This window comes from Pocillopora verrucosa, chromosome 9, assembly GCF_036669915.1.
Source record: "Pocillopora verrucosa isolate sample1 chromosome 9, ASM3666991v2, whole genome shotgun sequence".
NCBI classification, from domain to species: domain Eukaryota; kingdom Metazoa; phylum Cnidaria; class Anthozoa; order Scleractinia; family Pocilloporidae; genus Pocillopora; species Pocillopora verrucosa.
This window is the reverse complement of record NC_089320.1, coordinates 1,761,135-1,776,457: the sequence shown is the minus strand read 5'-3', so window position 1 is coordinate 1,776,457 and position 15,323 is coordinate 1,761,135. Positions and strand designations below refer to the sequence as shown.

General features: G+C 37.5%; 1 protein-coding gene across 1 annotated transcript; it reads right to left on the bottom strand.

Moving 5' to 3' along the window:
• Positions 1 to 5,454: 5,454 nt before the first annotated feature.
• Positions 5,455 to 15,205, bottom strand: LOC131791444 (monocarboxylate transporter 10-like). Its single transcript, XM_059108792.2, has 4 exons — positions 14,647 to 15,205; positions 7,388 to 7,947; positions 6,663 to 7,032; positions 5,455 to 6,430 (listed from the first exon to the last, which is right to left on the bottom strand). The coding sequence occupies exons 1-4, from the start codon at positions 14,831 to 14,833 to the stop codon at positions 6,177 to 6,179; spliced, it is 1,371 nt and encodes a 456-aa protein (XP_058964775.2). The 5' UTR covers positions 14,834 to 15,205; the 3' UTR covers positions 5,455 to 6,176.
• Between the last annotated feature and the right edge of the window lie 118 nt (positions 15,206 to 15,323).

The following is a 15,323-nucleotide window of genomic DNA, read 5'->3' as shown; positions in this document are numbered from 1 at the left end:
AACCTCTTCAATTTCATTTGTTTACCTTCCTCTTTCGATTTTTTAAACACTTCCTCGGTTTCGTCATATTAATTTTAGAAATATTACCCTCACGTTACTAAGACAAAAGATAGGCATCTGAGGTTTGATATGACAGCTGAAATAGTAATAGTCTTTTTTTCCCTGAGTCAGGCCACCTGCTGTAACGGTTTAGTGCAGTTCATGTTAAGATTCTACTGTACTTATCACGCAAGACTTGTCACGCACGGCTCAGTCGTAATTGGCACTTCGTAATCCTGTCACGATTATTGTATTCTTTGACGTGACTTATCTCAGTTTGAGGTAATTTACCCCCTGCCCCCTCCCCCTTCCTTTCCCTAAGGTGTCCCCTTCAGTTATACAGTATTTTACACCGTTGACAGACTTCAGACTTACGCAAGTTTGAGCTTCGCCCTGTTTTATTACAGCTTTTGTTTTTTTGTCGTCTTTTTTTTTTCCTCCACCACAAATTGGACAAATTGCGCACTAGTACCCAGTGGTCATTGGGCCCTCAATACCATGACAACTACCTGTGATCCAATGAGGGTGAAGGTGTTCACATGCTGATCACGTGCTTATATTGATGATGACTGACGTTGTCATGCACGGACAGGGCCGGCTCATATGTATTTGCTCTGGGGTCGTTGTTTTGGCGATGAAGGTTCTACGATTTTGGGTTACGATTACCTGGAGCTTTATGGTGCAAACGCAGAAGCATACACAGGTCGTATTGTTCGCAGCCAATCCACACTAAAAGATGTTATTGAGCGGTATTTTTGAAACGGATTGAGTCGCGAACGCTTAAAACCATGAAAGCCTTGTATGCCTTGTATGCCAAGTATGCCAATGTCTTAGTTGTAAAACGCACACTTGTTGAAAAAATCAAATTCTTAAATCTGAAACCAAACTGCATATACTCTATGCAATCTACTGAACAACACTACTACCGTGAGACTGAAGAACAAAACTCTAATGGTGCAAACTGCTTGTGAAGAAAGACTCTGTGTTGGATTCACTTGATGCTAAGGAACGAAGCTACGATAACTGTACGAATGGTATTAATTTCACGATCAGAAAGGTGAATCTTATGTTTTTTTTCATTGCAGTGGTATGGATATTCTTTTTAATAAATGCATGATCCAAAATCCTGTTTTTTGCATAAAATTATCTATTGTTTACGCAATTGTCTTGTGGGCTAATTTCTACGTAAAGTTTTTGATGTCTTCAACAAAAGCTGCCGTGAATAGCTTCGATGAATGTAACGTATTTGAGAAAGCTGCAATGTTATCTGTTATTGTATATGATAATAAGCTTTATAATAGCAATGATGAAGCATTTTCAATAAATACAGTCTGTAACTGTAGATCTCGATACGACAACTTTGTTTATTTTAATCGTCCTCGTACGCATGGTATTCGTGTTCGTGTTCGTAAGCCCAGCAGAATACCAAAGAAAAGAAGTACACGTATTTTGAAGAAATCCAGGAAAGTAAGACGTTTATTTCGATCCTACATCAGAAAAATCATACCGAAGTCTTCCCGAATGCATCTTTTTACAAATAAAGCTCGTGAAAAAATATATGCACATGGAATCAGCTGTGAGAATAAAGGAAGAACGAAATATCCCTCTTCTTCAGTCAAGAGGAAATATCGAAAGTCTAACAAATACAGGATGCTGGAAATGCAAAACCAATATCCACATGCAATAAAAAGTCCACAGCCATAGCTGTTGAATGCATGGAGGTCTAATTCAGTGCCAAATGTTTATAAAAATCTGAATTACAGGGTAAATCATTTTAAGTCCAATCTGTCTGGGGATATAGGAAAAAACCCTGGTCCTGTTATTAATTCTATTAAAACAATTCAAGCTCCTTACAGTCAAGGCAATGTTTGGGTTAAATGCTGGTACACAGTGTGTAGCCATGTCACTTGCTTCCCTCATATACAACAAGAGGAAGGGTATTGTATCCTCAATGGACTTGGTTAATATCATGAACATTGGTAATGAATTGTATTCTGGTCTATCCAGGCAATCCTATTTACTGTTAACAGAAGTATGTGAAATGATAATGGTGTTTAATATTAATTACCAGCTTCAATGTAGTCCAAGCTATACTGGTACTATACATGGTACTTGTGAAGTACAACATTTCAATTATTGTATATCATTTGCTTTTGCTATGCAGGCTTTGCTAGGACAAAATTATAATTCTTTTCTTTCAACAATCCTTAGTACTACAGTAGGTTTTTACTGTAATGGTGATGGTAAGTTTAAGATATTTGATTCTCATTGTAGAGATTCATATAAGCCCCATCCTCAAGGAACTTATGTACTGTTATAAGTTACACCTTAAATGAACTGATTAACTATTTTCAAGGTCTTTATCAAAATCCAAATGTTTTATTAAAACTCAAAGGAGTACATATTAATGAAAAACAATGTGACATGACAGATATTTCTGATCAACAGTTGTCAGCTGTCCCCCTCGAAGCAAATCATGCAGATGCTGAAATTACAACTATTCGTATTCCCTTGTTATGCTGTTGTGCCACATCTTTTTATAGCATTTGTTTTTCCATTATCAAATATTGTGGGTATTGGAATTCACAGGCTCTAGATAGAATCACTGACCATGCAAACAAGTTTTACAAAGAAAAACTCAATGGCGATAACCATCCCCTGACTATTAACAATTTCCCAAGGACACTTCAAATATGTGATGTAGATATTAATATTGCCTCAAATTTGGAGAAACAAGGAATACTATGCTGTACATCTCTTAGTAGCAAATTATTGCTTCAGAAGTTAATCACAGATAATACTAGGGATAATGCTGGGTGTTTGATGTGGATTTCAAATTATTGCTTCAGCTGTATTTTTCAGCACCATAATATGAAAACAAAAGCAAAAAGGTGTTAAGTACTCTTCCTGATGGCACACTTGATATATGTGAAAAAATGAATGAAATAGATTTTCTTATTTAGTCATAAGTGGATATTGTAAAAAAAAAAAAATTCCAGAGTAAAGATGTAGAATATTGTATTAAATTTATATGTTCAACTAATTTGTCAAATGCTGGAAGACAAAAGGTAATGGCAAAACATAAGTCTTGTAGTCAGAAAGAACTACATGTAAAAAGGAAAAAAGAAAGCTTTGCACAAATGGAACCTGCCATGAAAAAAAAAGTTTTGTCTGATAAAGCAATATGGTACAAGTCACTAGATCCTGCAGAAAAAGAAAAGCTTTTATCGCACAGAGCTGAATGAGATAAATCACTGGATTCCGAAGAAAAAGAAAAGCTCAGCAGATTGGTATAAATCAATTGGTTCTGCAGAAAAACAAAATCTTCTGTCTAACAGAGCAATTTGGTTTAAATCACTGGATACTACACAAAAAAAAAAGAGAGCAGAATGGTTTAACTCACTCAATTCTGCACAAAAACAGAAAAGAGCAGAATGGTATAAGTCATTGAATCCTGAAGAAAAAGAAAAACTTTTGCCTGGTAGAGCAGAATGGTATAAAATACTAGATCCTGCAGGCAAAGATAAGATTTTATCACAAGTCCAAGCTAATAAGGAAGTTCATAAAAACTCAGTTCAACATGATTTAGATCATAAGATCACAGCTTTTTAAAATAAGATTGGAGAAGTTCCATATTATATTTGCTCTGTTTGTAACAGAATACTATACAGAAAACTGTTATCTATTTAAAAAAAGAAATGTACAACATTCGGCAAGAACTATTTACTGACATTAAGTAATTTGATGAAAAACAGTACATTTGTAAAACCTTGCACACAAAAGTTTTGAAAGGGCAAGTCCCATGTCAAGCTGTATGTAAAATACAGTTGAAAGAAATGATTCAGACCAAATCATTAAGTTCCTTACTATAAAATAATATTCATCCATTGGTAGTGACAACCACAGGAAAAAATAAAAAATCCAAGTATTACTGTTAAATTTTTACTGTTAGTTATGTTTAACTAACAAATGTATTGGAAATGCTTGATTTCAACACCAATATCCAATAAATTGTTGTTTAACTTTTAAATACAGTTGAAAGACATGATTCAGACCAAATCATTAGGCTCCTTAGTATAAAATACTTTGTTCACGTGAACACAGACAAAAATAGTATGCCATTTGAGAGAAGGACTCAAGCCCTTCTTTATGTACCTCTTAAAAGGGACATTTATCAATACATTTGTGTAATTTCACATAGAACTTATATAGGCTTACCTATAGGCTTACCTATTTTAAAAGAGGTTCTCATAGATGATAGAAAAAAGGTCAATCCAAGATCCGGGAATACCTAGAATAACGTGTTTCTGCTTCTTATTCTTGTTAGCAAGAACACGGAGATTAATGTTGAGATATTCCAAGTTGTTTGTAGTACACAAAACCATTTTATAGGCCTCGATTATTTGTGTTTAGTTGTATACCCATGATTTCTTTCTGTCTTGGAATGGCCAATCGCCTGTTGCCTGATGACAAACTTTTTCGAAATAGGTGTATGCCCTTGGCCAGACTTGAGCTCACTATTTCAGTATACTAGTCCGACACCCGTAGTATCACCACACTTGATCCCAAGGATCCAGTAACATCCAGGCATCCCAGTTACCTTGCTCACAGAGTCCAGTTTAAATAGCCTTCAGTTGTCTCTTTCTTTTTATTTTAATTCTTTTAAATCCTAATAGAGTAATTACTCAATACTTGAGTAAAGAGGCATTCTATGAAATATTGTACAAACTGTAATTTTGATTTTAGATATATGAACATTCACAAGCTGTAATTTCTTAATAACAGGATATTATGATCTTAAGCCATATTTTGGACTTCGTGAATTTTTTCACGTTATATCATTCATTGATATGAATCCACATTCGTGGGATGGTTATCTTGAAAAAGCAGTTAAACCTGCTTGATTAAGCGAAATGACGTTAAATTCTTCGGATGGCAGTCTCGATTAAAAGCCCGCTAAGCTCCATCAATCTATTGATGATTGTAACGAAGTCTCCAGAAATAAATAGAACATTGATTTACCTCAACGCTATTGCATAAGCTGAGCAAGAAACTTCTCCATATTCCGGAACATTCTAATGAGTTATTTTAAGGATATGTCATCACTAGCGTCTAGAATGTTCTTCCTGCTAAAAATGATGTTTCAGAAATAAGTATGATGTAATCGGCTACTATAAATAAGGTTCGAGATCGTAAGGTTTTCAGAAATTTAAGATAAATAATAAAGTGTTTAAAAAGGAAAACAAGAATCGTCTCCTGGCTTCGTGACAATGATAATAATAATGATAATGATATTGATAATGATATTGATAATGATATTGATAAAGACTAAGATAAAGAAAAAGATAATGATAATGATAATAATGATAACGATGATAAAGATGATGATAATGATGATAATGATGAAGATAATGATAAAGATAATGATAAAGATAATGATAATGATAATAACAAAGATAAAGATGATGATAAAGACAATGATAAAGATAAGGATAATGATGATGATAATAATAATGATGAAGATGATGATAAAGATAATGATAACGACGAAGATAATGATAAAGATAAAGATAAAGATAATGATAATAGTAATGACGATGATGATGGTAGCAGTAATAATAATGGCATTTTACAGACCCGCCGTTTTTGTATCTGCAGGGATTGGAGCCTTTGTTCGATGAATGCAGTCTCTTAGCATGACAATCAGTCGCATTTCTTCAGTCATGAACGCCGTTTGTTGTAAAGAGCATTTAAAGAGTGTCCTAAGCCAATTCAAACTAATTACAACAACCAATTAGAGCCAGGTAAAATATCACAAAGAGCAAATGCAAACTCAAAATAAAAACCAGCAAACAGACGAAAAAAAAGAGCAATTGAAGCAGGGGGAAAACGCAAGTGACAAAAGTGCTGCTGGTTTAGGTTCTGCATCTGATTGATTGGAAAAGAGGCCGAGTTCTATAGACCAAGGATACGGCGGAGTAAAGCGAAACCAAAGCAATCCTAAAAAAGTTTCTACACTTAGTTGAAAATTACCCTATCAGTAATCTAAGAATCATTAAAAATATTATAAAACAGTTTCTCTCTCAACCACAAGAAGTTCCTTGCTTGTTCTTAAAGCGCAGAGAAGCTTGCAAAGTTTATTGGTGACAATGTGCTTCTCTTCCAGCATTGGCTGTGACTCTGTATCTTTCTAAACGGACGGAGTCAGGTGCCGTTTCGGCTTCAAAGACACCCAACGAATAGTCGTTTTTAAATCCCAATTGCCTTCCTGCTATAGACTGCTTTCGAATCATGTAGTTCACCCCAAAAATCAAGAGAGAAGAAAACAATGCCACAGAACCGGCAATGTAAAATGCTTCATCATAGGAACCGAATGCTTCATGCAGCCAACCTGAAAACAAAGTGCAAACGTCGGGTTAGTCTCGACCCTTTTCATTTGAACGGCTGTATCGAATCAGTCTTAGCAACAGAAACAAAGATAAAGAACTCGGTTTGCTTTGCATCTAATTAACTGAGAGGGTGGAGCGAATTCTCTAGATCAATTACGGACCCTATAAGAGCAATCCCGGATTACACTCGACATTTTGTTTGAAAATTTCACTATCTTTTACACAGCTGATCACCTGCAAGCGGAGGTCCAAGACTCATTGGTATCGCCAGAGTTCCAAACATGTTTCCCACTGCTTGAGAAAGCTTATCGTGTCCGACCACATCAGCCGTAATCACCGCCACTTGGCCCACAAAACAGCCATCAAAAAATCCAAATGTCAGAGCATAACCCACAAGTCCTGCATAGGTTTTGACCAGAGGACACAAGAGAGTGCTCAATCCAATGGAAAATATCGAAAATTGGTACAGGTAGAGTCTGTTGACGAATTTAAGGTCGGAAATCTTGCCAAATACCACTCGACCAAGCGTTGAGGTGATGGATAGAAAACCAATCAGCCAAGCGCCTTTAGATTTTGGTACTCCTAAATCTTCGGCATACTTCACCTGCAGATAATAACGAGACGAATAAAGGTGATAAGATTCTACAAAAAACTCTGCTGCCGCGTCGGTGGAGGGCATAATTTAAAATAATTTGGTTCACTCAACTGGGTTGATAATGAAAACTGTCCACCGAAAAGAGCCTCAAAGGCTGGAGTTTCGAGTGGTGGCCCTTAATTCTTCATAAGGTCTACGCTTTTAACATCAGCTTTAAAAATTATCCACCTAACTTATCTTTAAACGATGATTTTCTTACGAGATCCCGAACGGCAGTCTATAACCTATTTATGCATTTGTCGCTGACCAATCATCAGGGATGAGAAGTTTTGTTGAGTATTAAACAAATACATATACAACTTACCAGGTGAATAAATGGAATGAGATAACTAAATTGAAACACAGCTACAGTAGTGACCCACAAAACATACGCTTTACTCTTCCATATTGAAGTATCAAATAACTTGGTACATTCTCTTCTTTCCCTGGTAGATTGAAGATTTTTCCTTGGTATAAAGATCACAGCTGCAATACATAACAGTCCAGCAAACGCGCTCAAAATGCGCATGGAGCGTTTCCATCCGACTGATGCCAATAGGTAATTTATGACCGGCCCGGCAACAAGAGAGCCTACCCCACTTCCGGATGTTGCAATCCCATTGGCAAGCGCCAATCTTCTATCAAAGTATTGACCCAGGACAACGATAGACGACACAAAGGAGAAACTAGAACCTACTCCCCATACAAGCCCGTAGGTAACATACATTATATAAACTTTCTGTATGAAGGAAGTTAGGAACAACCCTAAGATCGATAGTAACGCACCAGCGAAGGACACAACGAGGCATCCAAAACGATCACACAATGCACTTGATATAGGACCAAAAAAGAAGTTTAAACCCATGGCCATGGCGCCAATCCAAGCTATGGAAAGAAATAAAAAGCATAATCTTAATGTGTGAAGAAATATGTTATTGTTTTTGTCACGGGCGTGAAGCGGAGGGAATTTTTGTGTTCTCCTACGCTGAATCGATCCTAGACCTTACGCATACCATCATCCAAATGCATCACACTCGAAAAGCATTTCATGTAAATGCAATGTATCTTTGCCCCTAAAATCTTCACGTTCTTATCCTTATAAGCATTTTAATCTGCACTGGACAAGAATTGGAGGAATACTATATACAGGATATCAAGGAATAAGTAAAATAACAGCCTCGAAGGGAAAGGCGCGAACAGAACGCTAAGACCCATGGGAACTAACACCCAAGGAAATTGAGGAGTCTACCCTCTTTCATCCTTTCACCCCCAAGATTTAAAAGACAAATCTCCTCATTGTTAACCTTCCATTTCTTGTACATGCAATTTTATAGCTCTGAGAAATCGGTTCTTCATCAATACAACATATCCCATAGTTGATATTTTTGTAGCCTCTCCAAAACTTTCTACGTGTACGTGTTGATATTGTTAGAAGATGTTTATTCTTTAGCTGCCTGGGAATGAAAGGTTAACTGTCATATTTCTTATCTGTCTCAATCCCTTTGAATGCAATCGGCACCAAACGACAAAAAAAAAAACGACTTTTCCTCTTCATGACGAAGTTAGCCTTGCTCATAATGCTTTGAACTCTTTTGAAAAGTGATCTGTTTGTTCGTGAAAAGGGAAGGTATTTACTTGCGCTGCTTCGCAAGTGAGATGCAGCGGTTCTGGTTGGCTACTTAAACAGGCTACAAGGACTCATCTTGCCAGCCAAGGCTTGCTCACTTTGTTCTTGACAACAAAACAGAGAATAATGAATACCTTTAGCTTTGTGAAAGTCTTCATAACGTCCAATGTTTATTTTAAGAAGTTGAAGAAAAAATATGCGGCATCGTGTTTAGAGAGAAGAAAAGATGCTGCCTGTTAATGGCACACCGTAGGGAAGTAAAAACAGACTAGAAATTGGGATGATTTCGAAGCAAATCAGAGATTTTTTAAATTGTAAAGTACCAACTAACGTGCGAAGTGGAAGATCAGAGAAACTTTGCCTGTAATCAGTGATGCAGACAAAATGTGAAATATGTGGTACAGAAGCCACTTTCCGGTTGCTTCGCTAACTGGTAGCTTAGCACTAAAAAAATGATGACATCAAAAGAACAGCTTGTTCCCACTGAAATTGAAATTTGGAAGTAATTACTTGCTCATGTCGCGATCATCGATAGAGGTAAGGATTGAAGTTTTCATGTACGAAGACGTTGATATATTAGTTCGTTGTTTTGATTGAAGGCAGTAAAGATGTAGGAGAAAGAAAGTTTAAGTGCGCTAATCAGGAGACCAACCTCTTTTCGAAGCTTTACTCCAAAACTCGTGACGACATGCTGATATCCACCCTTTTCGGATATAAATTATTGGCGAGAAATTATTATGTGAAAAACGGAAATGAAACTTCAGCTCAAAGGGAAATAGTAAAATTCTTATGTATACTGCGTGAGCCAAGATATCACATTAACTATATAATGTAACTTATATAGAGGATATTACATGGCCGCGCGGGGGATACGAATTTTATGTTCGAGTGCTGAAAGTATCTTTCACAAGTGAGCGAAGCATATCCCTAAGCGGCAATGTAATATTCTGTTTATTTTATAGATACTGATGAAATTCCTACAGAAAAGACAACTTTTTTTTTTTTCGGCCTAAATGTTCAATACAAAGATATTTTCTTCGTTAGCCTCAGATACACCACTGATAATGTCCGTAGCCACAATGCTGTTGGCTTAATCATGGAATGAGATATGTTAGGTAAATAACGTTGATTAACACGATTAATCGGTCGGTAAACAGAAACTCAATAGGACAAAACACAACAAAAGAATAAAAATTCAAAAAGGAGATATAAAGGTAAACTGGCATTCTTGTAACCCCAGTGAGCAGTTTTTTCAAGAAATTTGATTTTACGTTATGGCGTCAGTTTCAGATGGTCGATCGTTTACCGCATAACTAATTACGTCTCGCTGTGTGACGTAAGTATCTAACAAATGCAAAAATAAAGCCATTCCGAGAGGGAAGACAAAATTTGTTAAGAGAGGATGTCAGCATCCATCGAACAAATTTGAAATATTGTGGCAAGTCGCCCAAGATTCGTTTTCTCTCCTACTTTCATATTTTGTAGCCCTGTATCTCCTAATAATTGTGGTGTAGTTTTTTTGTGAAAATATATTTTAGTTTTCGAGAAATGATTTTTTTCGTTCGACCGCTCAAATATGCAAATTTTCATCGTGAATTTTCCCGAGTTGTGTGACCTCATGTAACGAATTTACTTGACCTCCGGTATTTCTGTCAACATAATCTTAATCCCCTGTCATTATTGAAGCTGGAAAATAAAAATTTATTTTTTGGTGAATATTTTTGTTCGACATGCTTTTCCTATGTCGAAAAGTAGCATCAAAACAAAGACAGTTTTAACAATGACCGATACGACAGAATCTACTGAGCTTCTAGCTTTTAAAAGACAAAGGATGGTTATAAAGTTATTGTAAAAATTTCCTTGTGTATTTGTGTCGTTCTAACGTGAGATGAACTCAAAGTCCGGCAAAATTTACTTGCTAGCGACTATGAAATACACATCTAGTGCCTATTTGTCGCCACCGTTTACTGGCACAAATCGCGACAATTTGTAAAAAAATCTAGCATAATACTCTTACCTCATTTATTTACGATTTTATGAGCTGTTTCGAGGATCAAGTTATGCTCTACCACATTTTAGCCAGATTTAATTTGCGGTTTATAAACTTCTCTCCATCATTATATCAGTTGCATGACAAGCGTGACACAAAAATTCAAAGATGGATCAACCTCCGAATTACCAAGAGATGGGTTTTTTTTCCCTCTTTGCATATCTATGAAAACCTTCCAAGAATTACTGCATTCAAAAAACTACATGTCCAGATCCATCAATGATTCCTTTGCCGGTGGAAGTCAAAGAATGTTCACAAAAGTCAATTCGATTGACAAGCTACATACTGATTTAGCTATTTGATCTGTTGTATAAGCGTTTCATCTTACATACTAACAAGTTTTGCTGACAAAACTTTTTTCTCTTCACCGAAAATCACATCAAATTTTGTCCTTGCTAAATTTCAAGTGTGCTGCACGTATCAGCACCCCCCGAGGAACCCTATACATAAGAGGGCGAGGGTGCGCGCCGGGAATTTCGAAAATGACCCATGTAAAATTATAAAAGGTACCTGAGTCTTATCTGTGTGGGAGTGGCAACAAATGATGTTTACCCCTAAAAAGTACCAATTTATAAAAAAAAAAGGAAAAATCCTAAAAATAAAAACTCCTTTATAGATATGCTCCAGAGGCTCAAGTCAGATCATTAAAATCGTCCTAGTAATGATTATTTCAGTTATTTTATTGAGCGAAAAACATCCTAAAAGGTACCAGCTAGGTCTCTGGTAGTCCACTAAAGTTTGAGACATCGTAAAAGGTACCAGATCACTGAGTTTGACCCCTGAAAGGTACGACAAGCATCTTCACTCATATCCGATCGCCTGATGACTCGTTTCGAATAATTTTATTTTGCTATCATGTGGCGATCGGGATGAACTCGTTCTTGAACAAAACTCATTCCTATATGATGTAAAAAGCCCCTAAGAGTTTTTATTCCCAGAGCATCACGCTTTGCTCTCCCGCCAGAACACTGTAAAATTCAATATGCGCTGCTACTGAAACAACGATTACCGTATGTTTTCACCTATAAGCCGAGCGATTTTTCAGTATTTGACAAAAAAGTTTGGGAAATTTTTTCACAAGAAACGGGCTTCTGCTTATAGCCGAGGGTTTGGAATTCAAAAACAAGTACAAATCAAGTGTTGATGCGAAATGACCGTAAATTCCATGACTGCAGCGCTCTTTACATGACATGCTTTAAAATTGACATGACAACAACGTATTCTGACCACCAATCAGATTCTTTGCTTCCCACCCATTGAAAGACGATCTCACTCAACTCAGCAAAAACTCTTCTCATTTCACATTACAAATGAAATATTTGGTCTCTCTGCCGTAAAAAACACTCCATCGCTTGTTCGTCTAGTTTAGGACACTTGGGAGTGAAACGGCTCATTTTTGCACGTCTTGTAGACATCTCAAGCTTGCCAGAAAGAAGAGTCGCCTGGTCTCGTCTCCAGCGTCGCACCATGGACTCGTTAAGTCCGACCCAGAGGATAGCCCTCCAGCATCACAACTCGAGCCAAGGCACGATCACAATACAATGTAAATACACGTGAAAGATCACGTTCGCCCTTGAGGAACACTGTAAATACTGATGTCGACAGGATAGACAAAAACGAAGCTATCCTCGACGTCAAAACTCACTACAAACCGACTGAGACCTTTCAATATACACACTATTCATCTTGCCACCCGCCAGGTGTTAAGAAAGGCTTTATTAAAGGAGAAGCTATCAGACTTCTAAGAACAAACTCCTCGGAAAGAAATTTCCAGAAGGCCATGTGTAACTTCAAAACGACTTGAAGCACGTGGTTACCCAAAAAGCCTAATTGAAAAAACGTTATCTGAGGTCTCGTTTGCCGCAAGGCAGTCGACCCTTAAAACAACAAAAAAACTAAAGGCAAAATATTGCCTTTTGTGACAGCATACCACCCAGGGGTTAAAAATTTAAAACAAATACTGATGCAAGAATGGAACTTCATCCAAAATCAGCCACTGCTGAAAACAATTTACAAAACGCCTCCGATTATATCATACAAAAGAGGTAAATCGCTCAAAGACATACTCGTCGGAGCAAAGCTTTAATTAAAGGCTTTTGCGTCGCAAACGTAAAACCACACAGGGGAGTCTGTGTAGGCCTGTCTATGACCTTTTCATCAAGCCCAGGATATTACATGACGGAAAAAATACAATCGCATATGACAAGAAGATTGGCCTCTCACCTGTGTTTCCAAAACCTTTGTCAGTTGACTTGCTACAATAGAATTTGGTGACGGTGGCAGTTTCATATTCTCGAAGAATGAACTCTGCTGACCTGACATCCTTCACCAGACCTGACCTTTCAGACAACTTTCTCTCAAACAATGAACTCACTTCTTGAGAAGTTAATTTACGTGCCATAATAGAATTTGAAATTTTGTTCGGAAAGCGAAATTATCTATTGGAATACGAATTGAGTGAGCAAACAGATACTTTGATATGTCGCACGATAATAAATTTCCCGCCTTTGCGAGTTTGGACCATTCAATTGTCTGGGAGTTAATCGACCGTATCATTTATCTTTCCTCTCCATTTCCGGTGTTTAAAAATCCTCCTTTTGACAGATTTCGTGGAGGTGTTACTATGTTGTGGTTGTAATTGGCCATCCTTGAAAAGGAGGCATCGCAAAAAATTTTGTGGAGTCTGAAATAAAGGTAAGCAACGAAAAAAAAAGGACATATCTTACGCCTGATACGAAGTCATGAGCAAAAACGAAGCACGTGTTCGTTTCTACTCTGTTTTGCGGGTCTAATATGCTGAATGGGGCCTTTAACACGAAGACAACATCGGGCGAGCTCGGATTTCGTAATCAGAAATCGGAGTACGCTTTCCTGGCGCCTGAGCGGGAAGCTCAGGCGCCATAATTATCTTGTAATTGGCTAATCAGGTTAGTAACCATGACGACACCAATATCATTACACGGGATAGGCAGGGGTCGCACTAGTGCTTTTGGTGTTTACATTGGACATAGAATCTGTCATAGCATGCTTGCGACAAGTGCGACCCTTTAGTCGCGTCCAGACATAACTATGTCCGAAGGACCTAAAGATCAAACAAGCCGATGTCCTGCCTCAAAGCAGGTCATATCTTGTCTAATGGCCTTAAAATAACAATTTTTTATTTTTCTTCTGTCGTCAACGTCAATCAAATCTGAAATACGGGCAGAAATTGGAGTTTTGCAATTCTGCAAAGGCAACACGTGTGCACTGCTAGCTACAGCTATCGGGTTAAAATTTTAGTCACCGGTTTTCTCTTCAAACGTTTTATCATGGCGAATTTCAACCCAGTAATTGACATCCGTCGACGTCGGTTTAAAGCGGCAAGGGCCAACATTTGCCGTTGGCGAATGTTGTACAATGCGTACAAACCAATAAGGTTTTGTACATTGAACAAATTAAACAGAGATTGAAGAAATGTCGCTAATAAAACTAGCACCAGCCTCATGTCTAAAAATTATATTTGGCGCTCTTTTCGCGCGTGAAATATAAAGAGTTGACAGACTGGTTTCAAATATCATTTATGTCGCGCAAGTGCGACCTCCATGACTCCCGTGGTGTAAATGTCGCGACATATTTATGGGACAACTTATGACGCGACATAAGAAGGCCATAGTGCGACCCCTGCCAAAGATAACAAATAGTATCTTCACCGCACGCGATGGAGATATGATTTTTTAGCAAAAAGGAATTATCCTGGTATTTCATCAGTATCTATATAATAAATCCTGAATCTTACTTATAACTAGTCAGTATCAATAGAGAATTCATAAGCCTCAAGCCAAGAGACACTAGTAACCCATCAAAAGTTATGGATCAGTAACTTCTGCATACCGGCACGGGCGCTCAGCTAAATGAACTCTTTGCTTACCTGTTTGCATCGCACCAAGTTTTAACTCATCGAGCAGGTTAACATACACAACACCAAATGAGTTGTGAATTCCAAATACCACAAAATTTACGATGAAAGTCCCACAGCAGACTATCCAGCCATAGCCGCCGTCTCGACTTGTTGACTTCCCTCTAAGTCCATCATCTGCTCGGTTTTCGCTTTCCATTTCTCGATCACAGAAAATTGATTCGCAACCCGAATTCAGCTTGTGAAACTCTTTTTGCTTTGTGTTTCTCAAGATAATATAAAAAAACCAAACCAAACACTTTTGCGAAGATTCTCGGAAAGAATTGTTTGTTCACCAACCGCGCGCGCTAAAATAAGGCGAAACGACAACATGTCACGTACACGAAATACGAGAATGTAGTGGAATGTAATGGAGATTCACTGCCTGTTGCCATTCCTTCGAAAGTTAAAAAGTGTTGGCAGGCCTGCACGACTCCTGCTATTCCTCCGTGACAAATTCGTTGTTAGGAGGCAACTGTAGAGATTCAGAAAGAATCAAAACTGCAGCCTTGCCCAGAATCTATTCATTTGACAGCAGTTACACTCAAAGCCGATGGCTGTGTAAATAATATCAAATTCGCGAGTTATTTAACAGGGAATCAACCTTTGACATGCAAACTCATCACAAAGAGACAGCTATTTTCAATGGA